The sequence below is a fragment of the Rhinichthys klamathensis genome, unplaced genomic scaffold, assembly GCF_029890125.1.
Source record: "Rhinichthys klamathensis goyatoka isolate OS25496 unplaced genomic scaffold, OSU_Roscu_1.1 h1tg000181l_1, whole genome shotgun sequence".
Classification (NCBI taxonomy): domain Eukaryota; kingdom Metazoa; phylum Chordata; class Actinopteri; order Cypriniformes; family Leuciscidae; genus Rhinichthys; species Rhinichthys klamathensis.
Window position 1 is genome coordinate 1646541 of NW_026606709.1, and position 17304 is coordinate 1663844.

Consider the following 17304-nt stretch of genomic DNA (forward strand, 5'->3'; position numbering starts at 1 on the left):
TGTCCCATTCAGGAATGTAAACAGAGCCACTGATTAAGCAGTTCTCTGTATTCTTTTACAGTCCACCAGTGGCGGATTTAATCATAATAACCCAATCATAATCTTCATCATTATTATTGGCAGAACATTAATTTTCATAAGCTGCAAAATATTCTAAGTTGTTTTCACAAAGTGTCTGTTTAACTTTAGTCGCTTGTCGAGGGAAATTATCCCTGACCCAGAATTTCTTTCACTTGCTTCTTGTAATCATCGTAAGCAATACGAGGCTAAACATTTTAATTTTTCAGTTTCTTTGTTTGTTTGTAGCCAGTCATGTTGTTTAAATTTCCAATCAGAATCAAAATCCTGACTACCATTTACTTAATCATTTCTGCAAATTTATTTAAAGTGAGGGCTTTAGAGCACAGCTGCTTACAGCGTTTGCTTTTCCTGTCTCACTATTTGTTTCAGGACTCTTCAGGTTACTGATTAAGTTATTACATTTTTCTGCCATATCTTAATCATGGTTCATACTCACCTGAAGTTATTGCAGAAATGGAGGCGGCGATCTTTGAACAACACAGCTTGGCTTCTGCGTGATGAAACTGCAAAGTATACTCCAAAATCACAGTTACATATACTGGTCCATGCCAATTTGGGTCACAACTTTTTTAATTTTTCTCTCGGAATCGTTCCTGATGCATCCCTGGCAAACAACCCTGTTATTGTTAGTATCCCTAACTGCCTGATTCACTTCACTAAGTTCGGGGATCCCCTATCTGAGATGGAAGAGATTGAGCAGGTTTACGGTGCCACTGGACCTCTAGCCCAGGGACGTGCTCTGCTGGGGTGGTGCTACACCAGTAATGCCCAGCGGGGCCCCCACAGAGCACGCTTCGCTTGCGCTGTCTGCTGCCGTTACCCTTAACGACGCTCTCAGCGACTTCTTATACTGTCAGCAGTATAATTAACTTACTCCTTCACTCGCCTCATCGGAGTGAAGCTTCACTCGCCTCATCGGAGTGAAGCTCTCCCGCTCTCCTTCAAAATCTCTTCCAGTCAGACAGCCCTAACAATTAACAAAAGCTTACTACCTTGTTTGTTGATTTGCCAGGGGTGTCACCGAGAATAATTGCCAGCGCATCCTCCACCATAACTGTAAGGGGTATACAGTCAAAGACCCAGAACCAGATATGAAGAATGAAGACCCGGAGTCAGAATTATAAAAAATTAAAGAAAAGTTTTACTGAAGATAGTTTGCATTTTCATCAGCAGAAGCCAGCTTCAAGACTCACACAGGAGTTCGTAGGCCGCCTCCCTTACAGTTACAAAGATCACAGCAGTTATACCATTTCCAAGGTCTAAGCTACGTCATTGCTTACAGGTTGAATGATTCTCATTGGCTAAGAAACATTAAAGCCTAAACAATTTAACACATGTGAGGAGATAGGGGTGCCTATCGCCATTAGTAAAGATAGTTGTCGTCCACTCATTGGATTTAGGCCTGTGGTGGCCTCGCAGGTTAGAGAAGGGCGCCGGGGTGTCTGGTCCGACCGTCCAGAACCTACATAGAATGTCATACGCACACACACACAAATAACAGACACTAGCAAATAACAGCTCCCATCAAGGCTGAAGAGAGTCTGAGCTCCTTATTATCAGTTAAGTATACCAAAACATACTGCTAAAACATTCACTCGTTTGGGAGAAAAACAGATCACTGGCATTTACTCCCAAGGAAGGAAATATACTGGAAAGAATACATTTTAATACAACAATTCAAGTTTGATAGTAACGCTCAATATAGCTTGACCATATGTCCAGCGAAGAATCATATGTGCCCACGCTGCCTTTAGGACCCTCTAACCTTTCTACTGATCCCAGAGAAAGAGACAAACGGCCTTGTGGGTTACGTGGCCTTCGTGTCCTGCGTGTACTACGTGCAATCTCAAAGTAAGATTGGAATGCACCTAAAAGAAACTGGTTACTTGCATCCATGCATTTAAGAAAATATAATTTCACAAGCACAAGAATATAAAAATTATTATGTGATAATGAATATATTTGATTATTGATTTTTATAAAGGAAGTATATAACCATTCAAAATGATATATGATTATATATGTATTTGAAGAGGCAAGGGATTTTGACCAACCCTTCAGTGTTTGGCCAACATTGTGAGGATCAATATCGTAAGGAAAGCTAATAACTTATAAATTCATTTATATGTCAAATTGGCATTTAAACATTAACAAGTAACGCTAACATCAGTCTTTCTATAGTTAATTCATACATTAATTTAAATGCACCATTTATATGTCACATCAACGATGGCATAAAACTGTGATCCATAAGTGTTTTATTTTTAAAGGATTCATAGTATAATGCCGTGTCAGAGAATGCAGTACATTCAAAAATTGTAAAGGTAGTGTGAAAATATGGTTGAAGGACAATCAGGTTTGTAGTCATTGAGCTATGAGACACTGAATGTGGTCATTATGTTTTTTACTGTGTGTATGGTAAAATTCTTGTAATGACAGTTTGTTTATTTTTGTATTTGGATTATTGATGTTGTGTTTATTATGGTTTTGGGAGGTTTGGTATATTTGGTATATATATATATTTTTGTTTTGTTTTTTTATAGTAATATTTTGCACGCTATTGGCACCTGCCCAGGGACTGCAGATGGGAATTAGCTTTTAGCTGAGTCTGGTACAGTACAGATATTGTGCATTGTCCCTGTTAAATAAATAAAATAAAATAAATAGTATATTTTTGTAATTTATTGCAACCCACATTAAACAATAAAATAATTCTTCTTACTAGCGGTTTAAAAAAAAGAGAGAGAAAGAAACACATGGTAGCCCAGCAATTATTATATCCAACAAGTGCCACAAAACTCCCCGTCTTCTCAGAAAGTAAAGCCAATAAGAATGCACACAAACTGAACTTCTATTCAAAGTCACAATGAGAGATGATTACAAAAGAAAATAGATAATTTTTATTTAAATACACTCAACAGTTAATATGTACGAAGAAACATTTTTTTAGGATTGTTCATTTAACAAGTACTAGGTCACTTCTAGTAATGTTCATATATATCCAAAGCTTTAGTAGTTAGAAATAATGTAATATTTAGCAAAAACTACCCGGTATCGGTGATTGATTGTGATTAATCTGATCATTAGTTGGCATATAATGTAATTAACTCAATAAAAATCATTAATTGACAGACATATTTTTTACTCTTTAGATTTTAAATTCTCCTAAATAAGAAAATGTTATGCTACATTAGTATCTATAGGACAATAAACCTTTAGAATTAAATACAAATCCTTATAGTGAACTCTCAGCTCTTCTCAAAACAGAGTGGTTCTGAAAACATAAGGCTGTATCTGGCTCATGCGTCTCATACTGGGGGTTTGAGTCCTGGATCTGTGCAACCTATTGAAACGTGGACATCGTTAATAATAAAAATAAAAAAAACATTTAAAATGGCAATTTAGTGTGTGATCCATTGGCTCACCTGATGTGACTGCTTTTTACGAGCTTTATTTTCTGTACCAGCATACGCCACAAAATGGATTAATGTGTAGATTCTGACACAAAAGAACATAATACACCATTACTAAAAATAGGAATAAAACGGAATGATTTATCTTCAGACTGGTTCACATTATATATATATATATATATATATAATGTATTGTATGATCTCCACTTTGTGATTTAGTGAAACACTAAAACAAAAAGGTCTGGCAATTTTAACCATATAAAAGAATCACTGATAGTGATTTTATTATTTTGTGCATGTTTCGTTACCTTTGGTATAGCATTGCAATAAATTGCACTATCAGCAATAATGCAAAGCTCAGTAGAAACATCAGTCCAATTGGATCAATGAAAAATGATTCTGTTTGGGATAGAGTCCCATCAGGAAACATTTTGGGGATCTTTATGGAGACTGTGCCACCAATTGCCACAAGGAAGAAAGTTGCCACTATCCAAAGTGCATTGCAGAAGAAAAAGGCAAATGTAACCTAAATGAAAGAGAACAGCAAAACAGCATGAGACAAAACTTTACTGTTCCAGAGCATATAGACAAAACCACATACAAAGACATTTTTGCATATTGACAAGCTTACGAGGCTTACCTTATTTCGAAGTTCTCTCAGATCATTAGCGATTTTTTCCTGTTGTTCTTTATTCTCTTTAAGAGGTTCTAGATATTTTTTTTGCAATTCTCTCCAGAAATCGATTTCATCCTGCATGTGGTGAAACAGTAAATTTATTGTATGTCTATACACTATGCACCAGCACCTGACATATCTGCAGCAACCAAGGGCACAAAGTTTGGCCAGTTATCAAAGCCAAAAAAAAAAAAAAAAATGTTTTACTTTGTATTATATTATAATATAATATAATTTCTTCCAATTCGTCTTACCATTGGAAGTGGAGATTCATGCAAGGGAAAGTCATAAGATTTCATCTGCAGATGTTCAATCCAAGCTTTTGGAATAAAATATGTAACCATTTTAATCGAAATCTAATTCAATAAGTCAACAGCTAGAATATTAGGATATTAAGTATGGAAGTCATACTTACTTTGATGAGCACTGAGGGGGAACTCCTCTGCCCTACATTGTAGGAATACAGTATTATTATTAGTGATAGTAGTATTAAAAACATCCACTGTAATCTGAAAGTAATGAATTTTTTTTTTCTACACAGGTGGATAGAAATGGGATGATACAATATGAATTTGTGCTATAGTGTAGTAGTTTTTTTTTACCTTTGTGTTTCCAAAGGAATGTGTGGCTTTTCAGTTTCTGTTATGGTTTCTGCAGGTAGTATCTGCTTGCGCAAATCTTTTTCAGATTCCAAACATGGACATTTGCAACATGTGGCATTCATGACCTTCTTCTTGATGGTGTCGACTGCTGTAGTCTTAGCCTGGCCGCCGGTTTCACGAGTGCCCCACGTGACATTGTTCATGTTGACCATAGAGTAAATGGCCAAGAGTAAATACCCGCTGGGAATGCAGAGGAAGTATAGCAACCCATAGATGACCAGTGAGAACTCCTGAGGGTGTAAAGCTGCCGTAATGGTGTACAACCCCACCATGCCGATGAGGAACAGACCACTGGGGGTCAGAAAAGTTCTTTGCCTAACTAAATCCCCTATGAGAGTAGAGATGAGGAAAGAAATGATGTGCAGTCTAAAAATATTGATGTTCTAAATAGTTTTTTACGCATGAAAAAAAACAGAGCCGTTACCTATGATAGAGAGAACTGTTCCCGTCATGAGAAATGCGTAGAACACACTCATAATTGCTGCAATTTTAATCTGCATGTCAGATGTCACTTTGTAGCACAAGATGAGATAGACAATAGGGGGCACTATGGCCAAAGCAAGAGCAATATTTTCATTGATTTCCAAAACGAACACAAAGCTTCCTGCAAGATAAAGAAAGCACTTTAATAGCCCTTTAAAAGCACTTTGTTTTGGGCCATAAAACAGCTAAATGAATCTAATGCAAATAAATTACAGTCAATTTTTCTATGCAAGCAAAACCTTACCTGATATCATGAGACAGATGGTGGCAGGGCCCAAGATTGAAGCTGCCATGCTGATAACCTGGTACAAGATGTAAAGTTTTGAGATAGAGCTGTTCCTCTGAGAGGTCAGTCCTCCTGAGCCCAAGAGGTCGATGGTGTTGGCCATGCTAGAAGGTCCCCAGCGTCTGCGCTGGTTGTAGAACTCTTTAAAATCCTGAGGCGCATTGGTGTAGGCATCAGATGCTGCATTATACTCAACCCTCCACCCCTGCTGCAGAAGCAGAGTGCATAACCAGCGGTCCTCGCCTGACGTTACACCAAAAAGAGGGTGAATTTGTTTAGTCCATGCAGGCTGAATTGAAATTATTTGTCATGTGGTTAGCTTCATGTAGACATTACCTTGATCATACTGGACGTAGTGGCTGGCTTCACTTGCTTTAGTTGTATACCTCTTCATGACGTTGTCGTCCATGAGTGCGGCTCCTCTGAAAAGACTGAAACATCCAGGGCTGCACAGTACACAGCCGAACACGTGCTCTGCAGTCTTTTGCAGCCAGTGGCCTACCGCATATTCAAACTTCTGATACCACACCATGGGCCCTTTAAGCATAATATCTTTTTAGTCAGTTAATCACCTTTATAATCTATAGTATACATAAGTAGTTGCAAGTGCAGATTTCTTTAGAATAGATGAGTGGATCTCAGATTTTACAATGGTCATCAAGCGGCGAAATAGTTAAACATCGTACCATATTTAATGTAGATGTTTCCAGAGTTTTTCAAGGATGAGTGCATGTATATTTGCGACTAGTTTCTACCAATTGACAGATGAATTTGGTGGAAAATACCACCTATGATTATAGATATCATAACTGGCTTTATCCCTACAGACGATACATACAGCTCAGACATATTTGGTTGTTATCTTGATATCAAGCGTGTTGTAAGCTTTTTCTAATTAAATTTATTAGTAGTAGTTTTATCTGGTTAATTATTCTTCACACTTCCTCTGCCTCATACTTTGAAAACCATTCTAGAATCTGTCGTTTAAAAGATTGGGTTCCAGGAAGATTTTTAAAATGTTTTTGAAAGAAGTCTCTTATGCTCACCAAGGTTGCATTTATTTGATAAAAAATACAGTAAAACAGTCATATTAGAGTTTTATAGCTTTTAGTCAATGCCTATTAGCTTCATATAGTCCATAGTAGTGTACTCCTTAAAGTTAACAGGTGATAATAATAAAATCTTACTGAACCAAAACTTTTGAATGGTAGAGTATTCTAGATATTTAGAACATTTTAAAGTAATGCATCAAAAACAATAAAATGACCTGATAACAATGGTTTATACTTAATATATATATCCAACCTGTGCCTGTTGGATGAATCCTGCCACAGGCAGCCCCAACCTCCGGGTAGAGTTTCAGTCTGTCAATTAACAGCATGACTGCGGACGGCTGGAAATCAGTATCCCCATCCAGGGCCAAGATATACGTGTTCTCCTTCTCTCTCTAATGAGCATTAAAAACATTCAGAGTCTAGCTTATATTGTATTATTCTGTAGAAATACTATTGTGAATTTTAAAGTTAAGCATCTAACCTTCAGTTTCTCCTTAAGGCCATCCAGTCCTTCTCCTTCCTCAAACATTTTGAAGTACTGTCTGTTAAGTCTCCAACCAAAAATGTAATACAAGTACATTATCTGCAAACACAGATGATTAGTGAAGTTCTGGGCGCAAAACATCTGCACCTGTGTTTAGCTGCATGACCCTTACCTGAGACCATCTTTTTTTGTGACGAATAAGTTGCTTGTCTTTGAGGTGAACCATCATCACATTGCCTTTAGGAAGGGTGTATTCCAGACGACCTCCATAGGGCGTGTTTATGATCTTCTGCCTTGGTAGTGGTGGCGTCTGCTTGAATATACATGGATCCTCCTCACTAAAAATACTAATGCATGTGAAGTATTATTAGATTAGTTTTTCCCATAAATTCTTAGTAACCATAAACAGATCAAAATAAAGGAGATTCTTACGTGTAAACTTCTTTAATTACATCCGCAAGAATTTCAGCGTATTCATTTGCATGCCGCTGCCTTCCATTATCAACATCCGTGAAAGCGTCATCAAAATAAATATGGAATTCAAACTTGACATCGCTTGGTTTGTTGGTCTTGGGCCTGTATTTATCGAGCCTGGTAGTAAAAGAAATAGTATTCAATTACAAGTACAATTCAATTGAGACTGAATGAGTGTATGTTTACCTGAACATAGAGATGATTATCTTCATCATTTCATCGTAGGTCTCATGCCACATCGTTGCACACAGAAACACTCTGATGGTTTCTTTTGCGCTGAGGAACACATATCAAGAAATCCAAATAATTGCTCAGAGGTCAGATACATATAATTTAATTACTAACATTTGTAAAGCAAGTGAATCAATTGTTAGTTGACATACAGTAACAGTAAAAAGCTACAAAATTACAGTGCATGGCATAGCCGTGATAATTTGGATTTGGAAGAATGTAATAAAATTATTTTTTATTCGAGTTTACTATTGCAAACTTTGATATTTTGGCAAGTGTACCGTCTGAGATGCTGAAACTCTCAGAGGGGATACATGTAAATACATGTACTTTCTGTCAGACGAAACATTTGAGAAGCCGGAGACTTTAGCAAAACTCCATTTGCTCTCCTTTTAATCTCACTGATGTCTTCACATTCAAAAAATCTCATTTGTAAATTTTAATGGGAACACATTACTGTGTAAAATACTTTGATTAAGATAAGTTTGTCTAATTTGTCTAAATGTATTAAAAATAAAACACTAAAAAGTAAAATAATGTTTTTAATGACACAAGTGACTATGCATCACAACATTACAGTATGAAAATGGTCATTTAATTTCTTTGCATTTAACAGTGTTATTAAATTATTAGTGTTTTCATAGATGGACATGAAGTAAGAGTCAGATAATATAAATGTAAAAAACAATAAGAATGCACCATTAAATATTCAACATCAATACAGATAATTTAAAAATCTCTAATATTGGCTGATATTAACAATATGCAACCATACTTAGAAAGTTGAAACACTTACCACCGTTTCTCCTTGATTCTCTTTCTGGTTTCAAAACGGATGTTCAGCAACATGGACTGTTCCAGAAACGCTCCTTCATACATGCGTCGCACGAACAGATCTTGGGTTCTTTCTATTCGATGGAACTTCAGGAACCAGATGTAAAATGTACTGAGCATGAGTCCCAACCACCAGCTCAGAGCAGAGCAGATCAAAAATGCTAGTCCTTCTGTTCTAATTTTTTCCCCAATGTACCTGGCACGTAGAGTTTTTGTAGCATCATTGAACATCAACCGCAACAATGTATCACTGGATTTCGACTGAATGTTCTCAATACAAGTAGAAGTTTGATTAAACTCTGGGGGTTTAAACGCAAGTGGAATCAAAAACACTGCCAAAACTGCAATCGATGCCATGTAAATGGGCAAGGCGAAGCTGCGGTGCAGGGAGTGCATCTTGCAAGCCACAACTACAAACCAGTGGCACAGCGCAGAGGATAAAATCTGGAGCGCAACCAATGAAATGATAACTGTTTCGAAGACGGATTTGACCGATATCCAGTTCTGACCAGACAGAGGAACATAAGCTCCAACCACAGCTGAAGTAATCAGGATTCTCATCAAACTGGAGATGATGCACACCACATTACGGGACTGAGCGATGTCTTTGGAAATGTCATCTAGAGTTGAGATGGAGAAGAGCGTGCTGTAGTTTTCCCACCAGTTCACAGAAACACAGATGGTCCCCACGATGGCAAGGCCAATTGATATTCTTATCTGAGGGGAACTTTCGATTGACAGATAACTGACTACAAAAAGCACATAACCCAGGATGATTAAGAAAATGGAGCATACGGGGATTATAAGCCGCTTCCTCTCTTTGGCGAGGTACTCAGCGACAACCTGGAACACTGCTGACAGGATGCTCACACTGTTTAGGATCATCACATTAGTGACAATGTCAAAGTGTGGCATGGCTACTATTGTTAGAATTGCAGCTCCCAATGCTACCAGGAACTCAACACACAGGACCTAGAGCAAAGATCAAAACAAAGTCAGAATGGTTACTGCCATTACAATCAGTTTCTCTGCTTCTATAGATCTGTTTAACAAAAACTCTGTTTGCTTACCCAAAAAAATGTTTTTTTAGAGGGCATGACTGCACTCTTGAAAATGAACTTCCATGTGCTTTTTAGCAAAAGGAGAACACTCGGCCCAACCAGAACAAAGCCAATGCCAAGTAGGGCGGCCGGCTTCTTTTCTGAACATATAGTCTCAGTTTTATTGTTCCCAAATGTTATCAAAAGCAAAAATGATGTCTGTAAAGAAAAAAAATTGTTTCATTCAAACCAAGCCTTTTGTGTAATATTCATTAGACAAGTTAATTGTTGTCCTATCATCCAAAAATGATTAGCCAATGATTAATAAAGCAGCTCACTTTACTGAGCAGCGTAAGGGCAAAGACAAGTACGCCAACAATGGCACACGAGAACCATTTCAAACACTGCACTCGTTTATTTGGCTTCTGCTCATCTTGAATGATCGGCACTTCTCTGCACGCATCCCAAGATCGCCTGTTTGGGAAGAAAAAAATGGAATAGCTTAATGGAAAATTTAAAGTTCCCTTAAACAAGAAATTTAAAAGATGTACAAAAAATGTTGGTATTTATCATGCTAGAGAGATTGAAGGACTATATGCCAGGAATAGGTAATTAATTGTTCTTTATAAAGAAATCAATTTGGAAGAAAGTGGATAATTAAAAATGTTAAATGCGAAAATATGCATTTAGCTGCATAATTAAATGTTTGTGGAGATCTAAATTTTAATTATTTCATTTAAGTTTGATAAATGAAAAACAAAAAATGATTACCTGAATTCATGTCTCTGCTGGTTTTCCATAGTGATGTTTGCAAGGCAGGAATACCCGTTGATTAACCATATGTACAACAGACCAGAGCCTTATAATCAGATGGGAGGGAGCACTACGCTATTATTCAAACTGGTTTTTTTGCTGTGATCTATATTTATCTTTAGACAAATCATCTTCCTGTCCATGTTCAGTTTAATTTTCCACTCCCTTTGATGATGAAAAGAGTTTGTCAAGTATTTCAAGTATTTTATTTTAAGACTTACTGGATATATTACTACATGGTTAAACAAATGTGGTAAATCCCTTCTAATTAACCGTTTATACTAAGACACACAATTACAGCAAAGAAATATTGTAATGCCACACTATACAGCGACATTATAGAGATTTCTGTTTGCAACTAATGGCATTAGTTTAGGGGTTAATGATCATGCACACAATATGCATAAGAAAATGATGTCCGTGCGAAAGAACTACAGTAGTTGACAAACAGCACACAAAGACCAAATGAGCGTATGCAATACGCAAGACATATGCAAGACATACACTGATCAGCCACATTAAAACCACTGAAAGGTAAAGTGAATAACACTTTACCAGTCTTTGGCGCAACTCAAATGCTTCGCTCTCACTCAGGTATTAAAGCTGTTGTCGGTTCATTTGACGAATGAACATTCGCCTCGACTTTTTCAAATGTGTTAAGACTTTAAAATTATATTTACTTTAGTCAATGTCACTATGGTTATAGTTGATAGATCCTGTTGTGCGTTCATACAGAGAGCAGTAGGGGTTATCAAGGGCTTTTCATCTAGAAAAACGAGGAAGAAATTAAAAAAGTTTCTAAAGTTATGCAATTTGAATTTATGCACGAGCACAATTTGAAATATGTACTGACTAACTGCCTAGTGACATTTTTATTCGGGGGTAGGGGCCAACTGTAATGCTGTAGACCCTGAGCATCAGAACTGGACAATGGAGCAATGGAAGCAGGTTGTTTGATCTGATGAATCATGTTTTTTTAAGACCAGGTGGATGAGGTGCATTTTCATAGTTTACCTGGGGAACAGAAATTTGAACAAATCTGATCCAGGGAGACCGCTCCTTGCAACTTGCAGCACTTAGAGGATCTGCTGCTATTGTTTTTGTGCCAGATATCACATAAAACATTCAGACTTGTGGAGGACATGTTAAGTCCATGCCTCGACGCATCAGAGCTGTTTTGGCAGCCTGATCAGTGTACAAGGAAGAAGGAAATTCAAATTTAAGGAGAAACCCCTTCATTAACTGTGGTTTCCATTAATACGCTATGAGTAAAACATTCTTGAGACAACAAGGAAATTGATACTCTGAAAAAAGAGTTGGCCTCTGATCAAATTATTTTCTGAAACTCTTAGCTCAGGAAGACTATGATTCTGTAACTTCACTTCATAACTAGGACAAGGGTTCCAAAACACTTTCATAGGACCCACCAAGAGAGGTTGGGTCAATCTTGAGACCCAGTTAAAAGTTAAAGAGCTAAATAGACCCATGTTGTCCTTGTCAAATTACAGAGATTGCTGTATTTATGAGGCTAATGATGCATTGGCATGTAACTAGATTGTTCATAACTAGATCATCAGACTGATTTTGCAATTCAGAATTGAATTGGTGGGTGGTTGTCTCCTATATCTGTCACAATCCTCAGTCACTAGTCCTGTCACTGCACTACATTTCCCATGATCCTTCCTGGCTCCCAAACTTATCAATGATCCACACCTGCCATCATTCACCTTCATCAGCTGTGGCGTTTCGTTTTCACTTTTTATTCTGCATTTAGACGAGCGTTATGGGGGGGAAATCTGCGTGCATATGGAGACGCAAAAGTGTTAGAAATGCGATGTAGTATGCACTCCAGGCGGCTAGGTGGCAATGTGAAGCACTGCCACACAACAACAACAAGTCCGTGCGCCTGCGTACAACCTTCCTTCTACTTGTCTCCCTAGTAGCGCGAAATTGAAAAGACTCTTGGACGTTTATCAGAGAGCAACTTGAAGGTCCGACGTATGGAAATAATCCGACATGTTGGTTGTTATTTTCCTGTACTGGCGCATGCCTGTGACGTAAATGCGTACGCGGCGAGAGCCGCCATGAGCAGATTTGCGTTTTACCCGTTTAGACGGAAACGCGACGGTGGAGCGTTTTAAAGATTTCCACTTTGGAGGGTGGTTTCACTTTTTTGCGTTTTTAAGCCCCAAAAACGCCATCGCCGTGTAAACGAAAGGCACATCCGATAAAATATTATTACGTTTACACCCGGAATCGTTTTCGTGTAAACAGGGCCTAAGTCTGCTTCACACACTCATACCTGATACCTACCTGTGGAAAACTAACCTATCGAACTGTCTCATCCTTCATCATCTTCAGTCTCTTGTTCGTCATCGTCTGCCAATCTCCGGTCACTTCTCTCTGGTCACTTCTTTCTGGTCACTTCTCTCTGTCACCTACAAAAGATAAGACTTTCATTCACATGCCAGTATCAACAGAACTATCTGCAATCCAGAGACTCACCTGCTGATAACCGTTGTCATTCAATACACTCCATTCAGATTTTACCTTCATCTGCAATCTTCTGTTCCGTGATAACATCAATACAAACAAACAAAGAAAAAGAAAGGGAAACCATTACAATTTTAATCAAATATGTTTGAAATGTTTCAGTAAATGACTTTGGTCTCTTTGTCACTCTGTGTTAACATATTTGAAATGTCATGAAGGTGAGTAAACGATGACTTATTGTTTACTTGTTTATTGGTAAACTATTGCTTTAATTCAAGTGAATTCCAGTGACAAATCTTAAAGGGATAGTTCACCCAGAAAATGAAAATTCTATCATAATTTTTTATTGACCCTCATGTCGTTTCAAACCCGTAAGACTTCCGTTCATCTTCAAAATACAAACCTCATTGGTTCCTTTAGAATCAAAAAAGAAAAAGAAAAAGATGAACGAAAGTTTTACGGATTTGGCACATATGAGGGTGAGTAATTAATTTCATAATTTTCATTTTTGGGTGACTAACCTTTTAAGAATGGGCACAGGTGTGTGGGAAGGGTATAATTATATGTAATATTTCAGAAATTAATTACAGCTATAATTACAGGTAAATATAGTTAGCTTATGTGGTAGATGTTTCCCCTACGCAACAGGCACGGCGCCAGGATTTCAGGTTTGGATGGGCCAGACCAATTGTGGGTGGGCCTTAAATTAAAAACGTTAAATTAAAAACGTTATCCAATCACTGTTTAACCTAATAAAAGTTACTGACTGATCTGTACGTAGGCTATACATAATATAGATTTTAATAGCTTGATGCTCTTTAAATATTTTGTTGCATTGTTAAAAAGTTCCGGTGCATAGAGTCAGGACGGACCTATCCGCGATCGCTCTCCTTGGTTCTGACCAAAGAAGAGCGCTTTGAAATCTCCATTACGCATCATACCTGGGCTGCGTTTCCCGATAAAAGAAAAAGCGGTGCTCTTTATAAAATAAGCACTTTAGAAATAGTTGAAATTGCATTTATTAGGACTCATGGGATATTATAAAAAAATAATCTAAACTATAATAGCCTATATTAGACTGTAAAAGAGGTCAGGAATGTAATATTTCCCCAAAACATAGTTTAGTTCTGCTCCTATAACATGAGGCCGAATATTTCACAATTCTTCTTAATTGTTTTAAGTTTTCAACATGCTACATTACAGATCAACAACACTGCCCGACCGTTTCAATCAATATTCGGGAACAGAACTTGTTCATTAACAACGTCATCTGTCCATCTATTTATTTTCGATTTCATTAACAACGGACTTACTTATTATACAGAGAAGATGTATTAAAATGTAACCTATACAATATCACAATATCAACAAAGTTATCTGCATTGCAGAAAAACAACAACAACATCAAAAAACATTTCAGAAGCCAAAAAATAATTAGGCCAAAAAAATAACAACTGAGGAACAACTGAGTAAAAGACACTCATATTTTTGCGCTAACAGACAGGCTTAAAAGATTGGCAAACGTGAAGGAAAGGTAAGAAGAGAGAGTATGAGAAGAATATTCATTCATTGCAAATCAAATTATTTATCAGAGCAGTAGGAAAGGGCATGCTACTGTAACGGTCACTTTTGCTTTTATGTTAATCTGAGGTAAAATGAGAACTGGCATGTGTAGACTGTCAGCCTAATAGATTTGAAAGGTGAGGAGATAACCGCTCCACCGACCGTTGTAGGCCTACTCTTTCTTTTTTCCTACTTTTCATTTTATATTTGTGGACGAGTGTGACGTTTGAGTAATTTTACTAAACACGGGGAAAATAGGCTACGCTCTCGTCTTTCGTGCATCTTTCCCTCCGACACCTATTTTATTTATTTTTTACCCCCCTCTGAGCCACATCTCAACTTTGCGTTACACTACCTATCTTTCCGAAATTACAGGAGTAGTCGGCGGGGTTTGCTCTTGAAAATGTCAATGATTTCATCGAAGTCGAGAGTTACTGTAAGCTCTCTCTCAAAGGTCAACAGACAGAGGGACATAAGGCGAGAAGTAAGCATGGTGCTCCTATTTGGTGTTTTAATCCGGTTGACACTGGAAAAGACGCGTTCAACTGTACAAGATGTCATTGGCAGTGTTATCAGAGCTTTTAAGAAAGCATGGATATTCAGGAAAACGTCCCCACTGCATATGTCCATCACTTCTACAAGACTTTTGAGATGTTCTCCTCTTTTTTTCTTCCTCTCTAGGAGTTGCACAAACACGTCAAGCTCTGACTCTGATATGGTTACGTGGGAGCGCTTCCCTGTATCATTGAGAGACTTCGTTATAGTGGCCAAGCTGGTGTCATTTGTATCAAGGCTAGGGGACATCAGGATTGCAGCAGATGCCATGAGGCCATAGGTGTCACTGTTGAATCGAGTGTTCAGTTCATTAAGCTGGCAGTCTATTAGCATGTTGGAAATGTTGCGCAGGTCACTATCACCCCTCACCCTTGTCGATTTCCCCAACGTGCATGTGACAATACTTCCCTCAAATCGGCCTGGGAGCTTTCTTGAGCGGGGCAAAGTGATGACATCCCAGTTCTCGACATCATGATCCTCCATCATCTTATTTGTTGTTGCTAACATATTTGAGAACGCAGAGTCACCGGAGCGAATGTCTGTCAGTTCTTGTTTGAGGTTCTCGATCAAATCAACCGTGTCTGTCACTGATGTATCGATGGACTGGAGGCTTTTAGATGTGAAGTCTGATTTACTGAACAATTGTTTGAAAAGTACAAGGAGGAATATGAACTTTTTTGTTCTGATCTGCTGAAGTAGTGACTGTGCCTCAATCTCACTCTGTCCCCCGTCTTCCGCATACTGTGCCAGCACCTCCACGATAACATCATACAGAATGAAAACTTTTGTCACTGCGGCTGATCTTGAATCCCACCTGGTGTCACACCCTCGCTTCAATTCCAATGACCTCTGATCGGGCCGCATCTCTCTTTGCGCGTTAAGGAAACGGGCATGACGTTCGCTGCCGCACATGAAGGTGTGCAAGGTGTTGAGAGTGTCGAAAAAAGTAGAAGCATCCAGCGATGTCCGGGCCACAGTTGACAGGACGAGGTTTAACCTATGAGAGTGACAGTGCACGTAGATGGCGTTTTGAAAGGTGCCCTTAAGGATGGCTTGGACACCCCCCTTATGCCCAGCCATTACCGATGCACCATCAAACCCAAAACCAACGCAAAGGCTATAGGGTCTAGTTCAAAAGGTGCGACAACTTCTAATATTTTATGTGCTATCGCATAAGCAGTCATGTTGTCTGTGGATACGAGGCCAACAGCGCGTTCTCGCACAGTCCCCATGTGCACATACCGAAAGCAAACAGCCACCAGTCTGCTAAAATAGCATAGAAAGATCCCTCATGCAGTTCACGTTTAATCCGTCGCAACAGGAGAGTGCACGCAGCATCCAACAGGTCATTCTGAATTTCGTGACTGAGCATCTTTGCATTGCTAGGGATCGCATCTAGTCGCTCTTGAGTTGCTTTGTCATGCCTGCAGACAAGTCTATATAATTCCAGGAAATTACCTGCGTTTTTGACCTCCTCATTCTCCCGGTTGCCACGCAGGGGTAGGCCTACTTCTTGTTTGGCACAAGTAATCAGAACGTCCAGAATTACTTTGATGTGCTCCTGATTCCTCTCTATGATTTCACACTGTCTACCATCTGTGTTGTTGAGTTGATGGATGACAGAGCCGCGCTGAGACATTGACAGCCTGTAATTGTTAAATTTATCCAAAGCAAATCTGTGCGATCTGTGCGATTTGCTATTCTGGTGCTTTAAACAAGCGTGATTGAGGTGCTTCCAGTCCCGGTATCCAGTCTGGCTAAACTTCTCCTCCCTGCCCCGATCACCAAAGTGCCTACACATCTTACAGAAGACTGCATCCTTCCTATGCTGTACTCAAGGAAATTGTATCTGCTATACCAGTTTGTGGATAAACTCCTTGTTTTCTCACCTATCACTGTGACCGGATACTTCAGCACTGGTTGAGTTGCGGGCTCATCCACGGAAGACAGATCCACATGACTATCATCCACTCGCGAGTCAAAGGCGCTGAGAGGCAGAGGCGCTGGCGCCCTCCTAGCAACGGTGCTGGTCGCGCTAGCTGCGCTGGTTGCGCTAGTCGCACTAGCATCCTGGGGTGGCAGAGACGAAGATGTGCTAGGTGATGTGGATCTCAGCTCTCCTTCATCTCCTGGTTGCAGCGATGACTCAGAGACTGTACGT

The 17304-nt window shown here is 38.8% G+C and overlaps 1 protein-coding gene across 1 annotated transcript; it reads right to left on the minus strand.

Annotated features, from left to right (window-relative positions):
* Window positions 1-4768: 4768 nt before the first annotated feature.
* LOC130094871 (chitin synthase chs-1-like) lies at window positions 4769-16223 on the minus strand. Its single transcript, XM_056261403.1, has 13 exons — window positions 15312-16223; window positions 10058-10243; window positions 9750-9938; window positions 8645-9651; window positions 7801-7890; window positions 7573-7731; window positions 7313-7487; window positions 7138-7239; window positions 6907-7048; window positions 5938-6138; window positions 5560-5844; window positions 5257-5436; window positions 4769-5160 (listed from the first exon to the last, which is right to left on the minus strand). The coding sequence occupies exons 1-13, from the start codon at window positions 16221-16223 to the stop codon at window positions 4769-4771; spliced, it is 4020 nt and encodes a 1339-aa protein (XP_056117378.1).
* Between the last annotated feature and the right edge of the window lie 1081 nt (window positions 16224-17304).

Excerpts from the sequence above, each read along its gene's own strand:
- LOC130094871 (XM_056261403.1), bottom strand. The coding sequence starts at position 16,223 with ATGGCTGGGCATAAGGGGGGTGTCCAAGCCATCCTTAAGGGCACCTTT. Across the intron at positions 10,244-15,311 it reads ATACAGGGAAGCGCTCCCAC|GGAACTTTAAATTTTCCATT; the intron begins GTAACCATATCA and ends TTCTTGTTTAAG. Across the intron at positions 9,652-9,749 it reads CTAAAAAAACATTTTTTTGG|GTCCTGTGTGTTGAGTTCCT; the intron begins GTAAGCAAACAG and ends TCTTTGCTCTAG.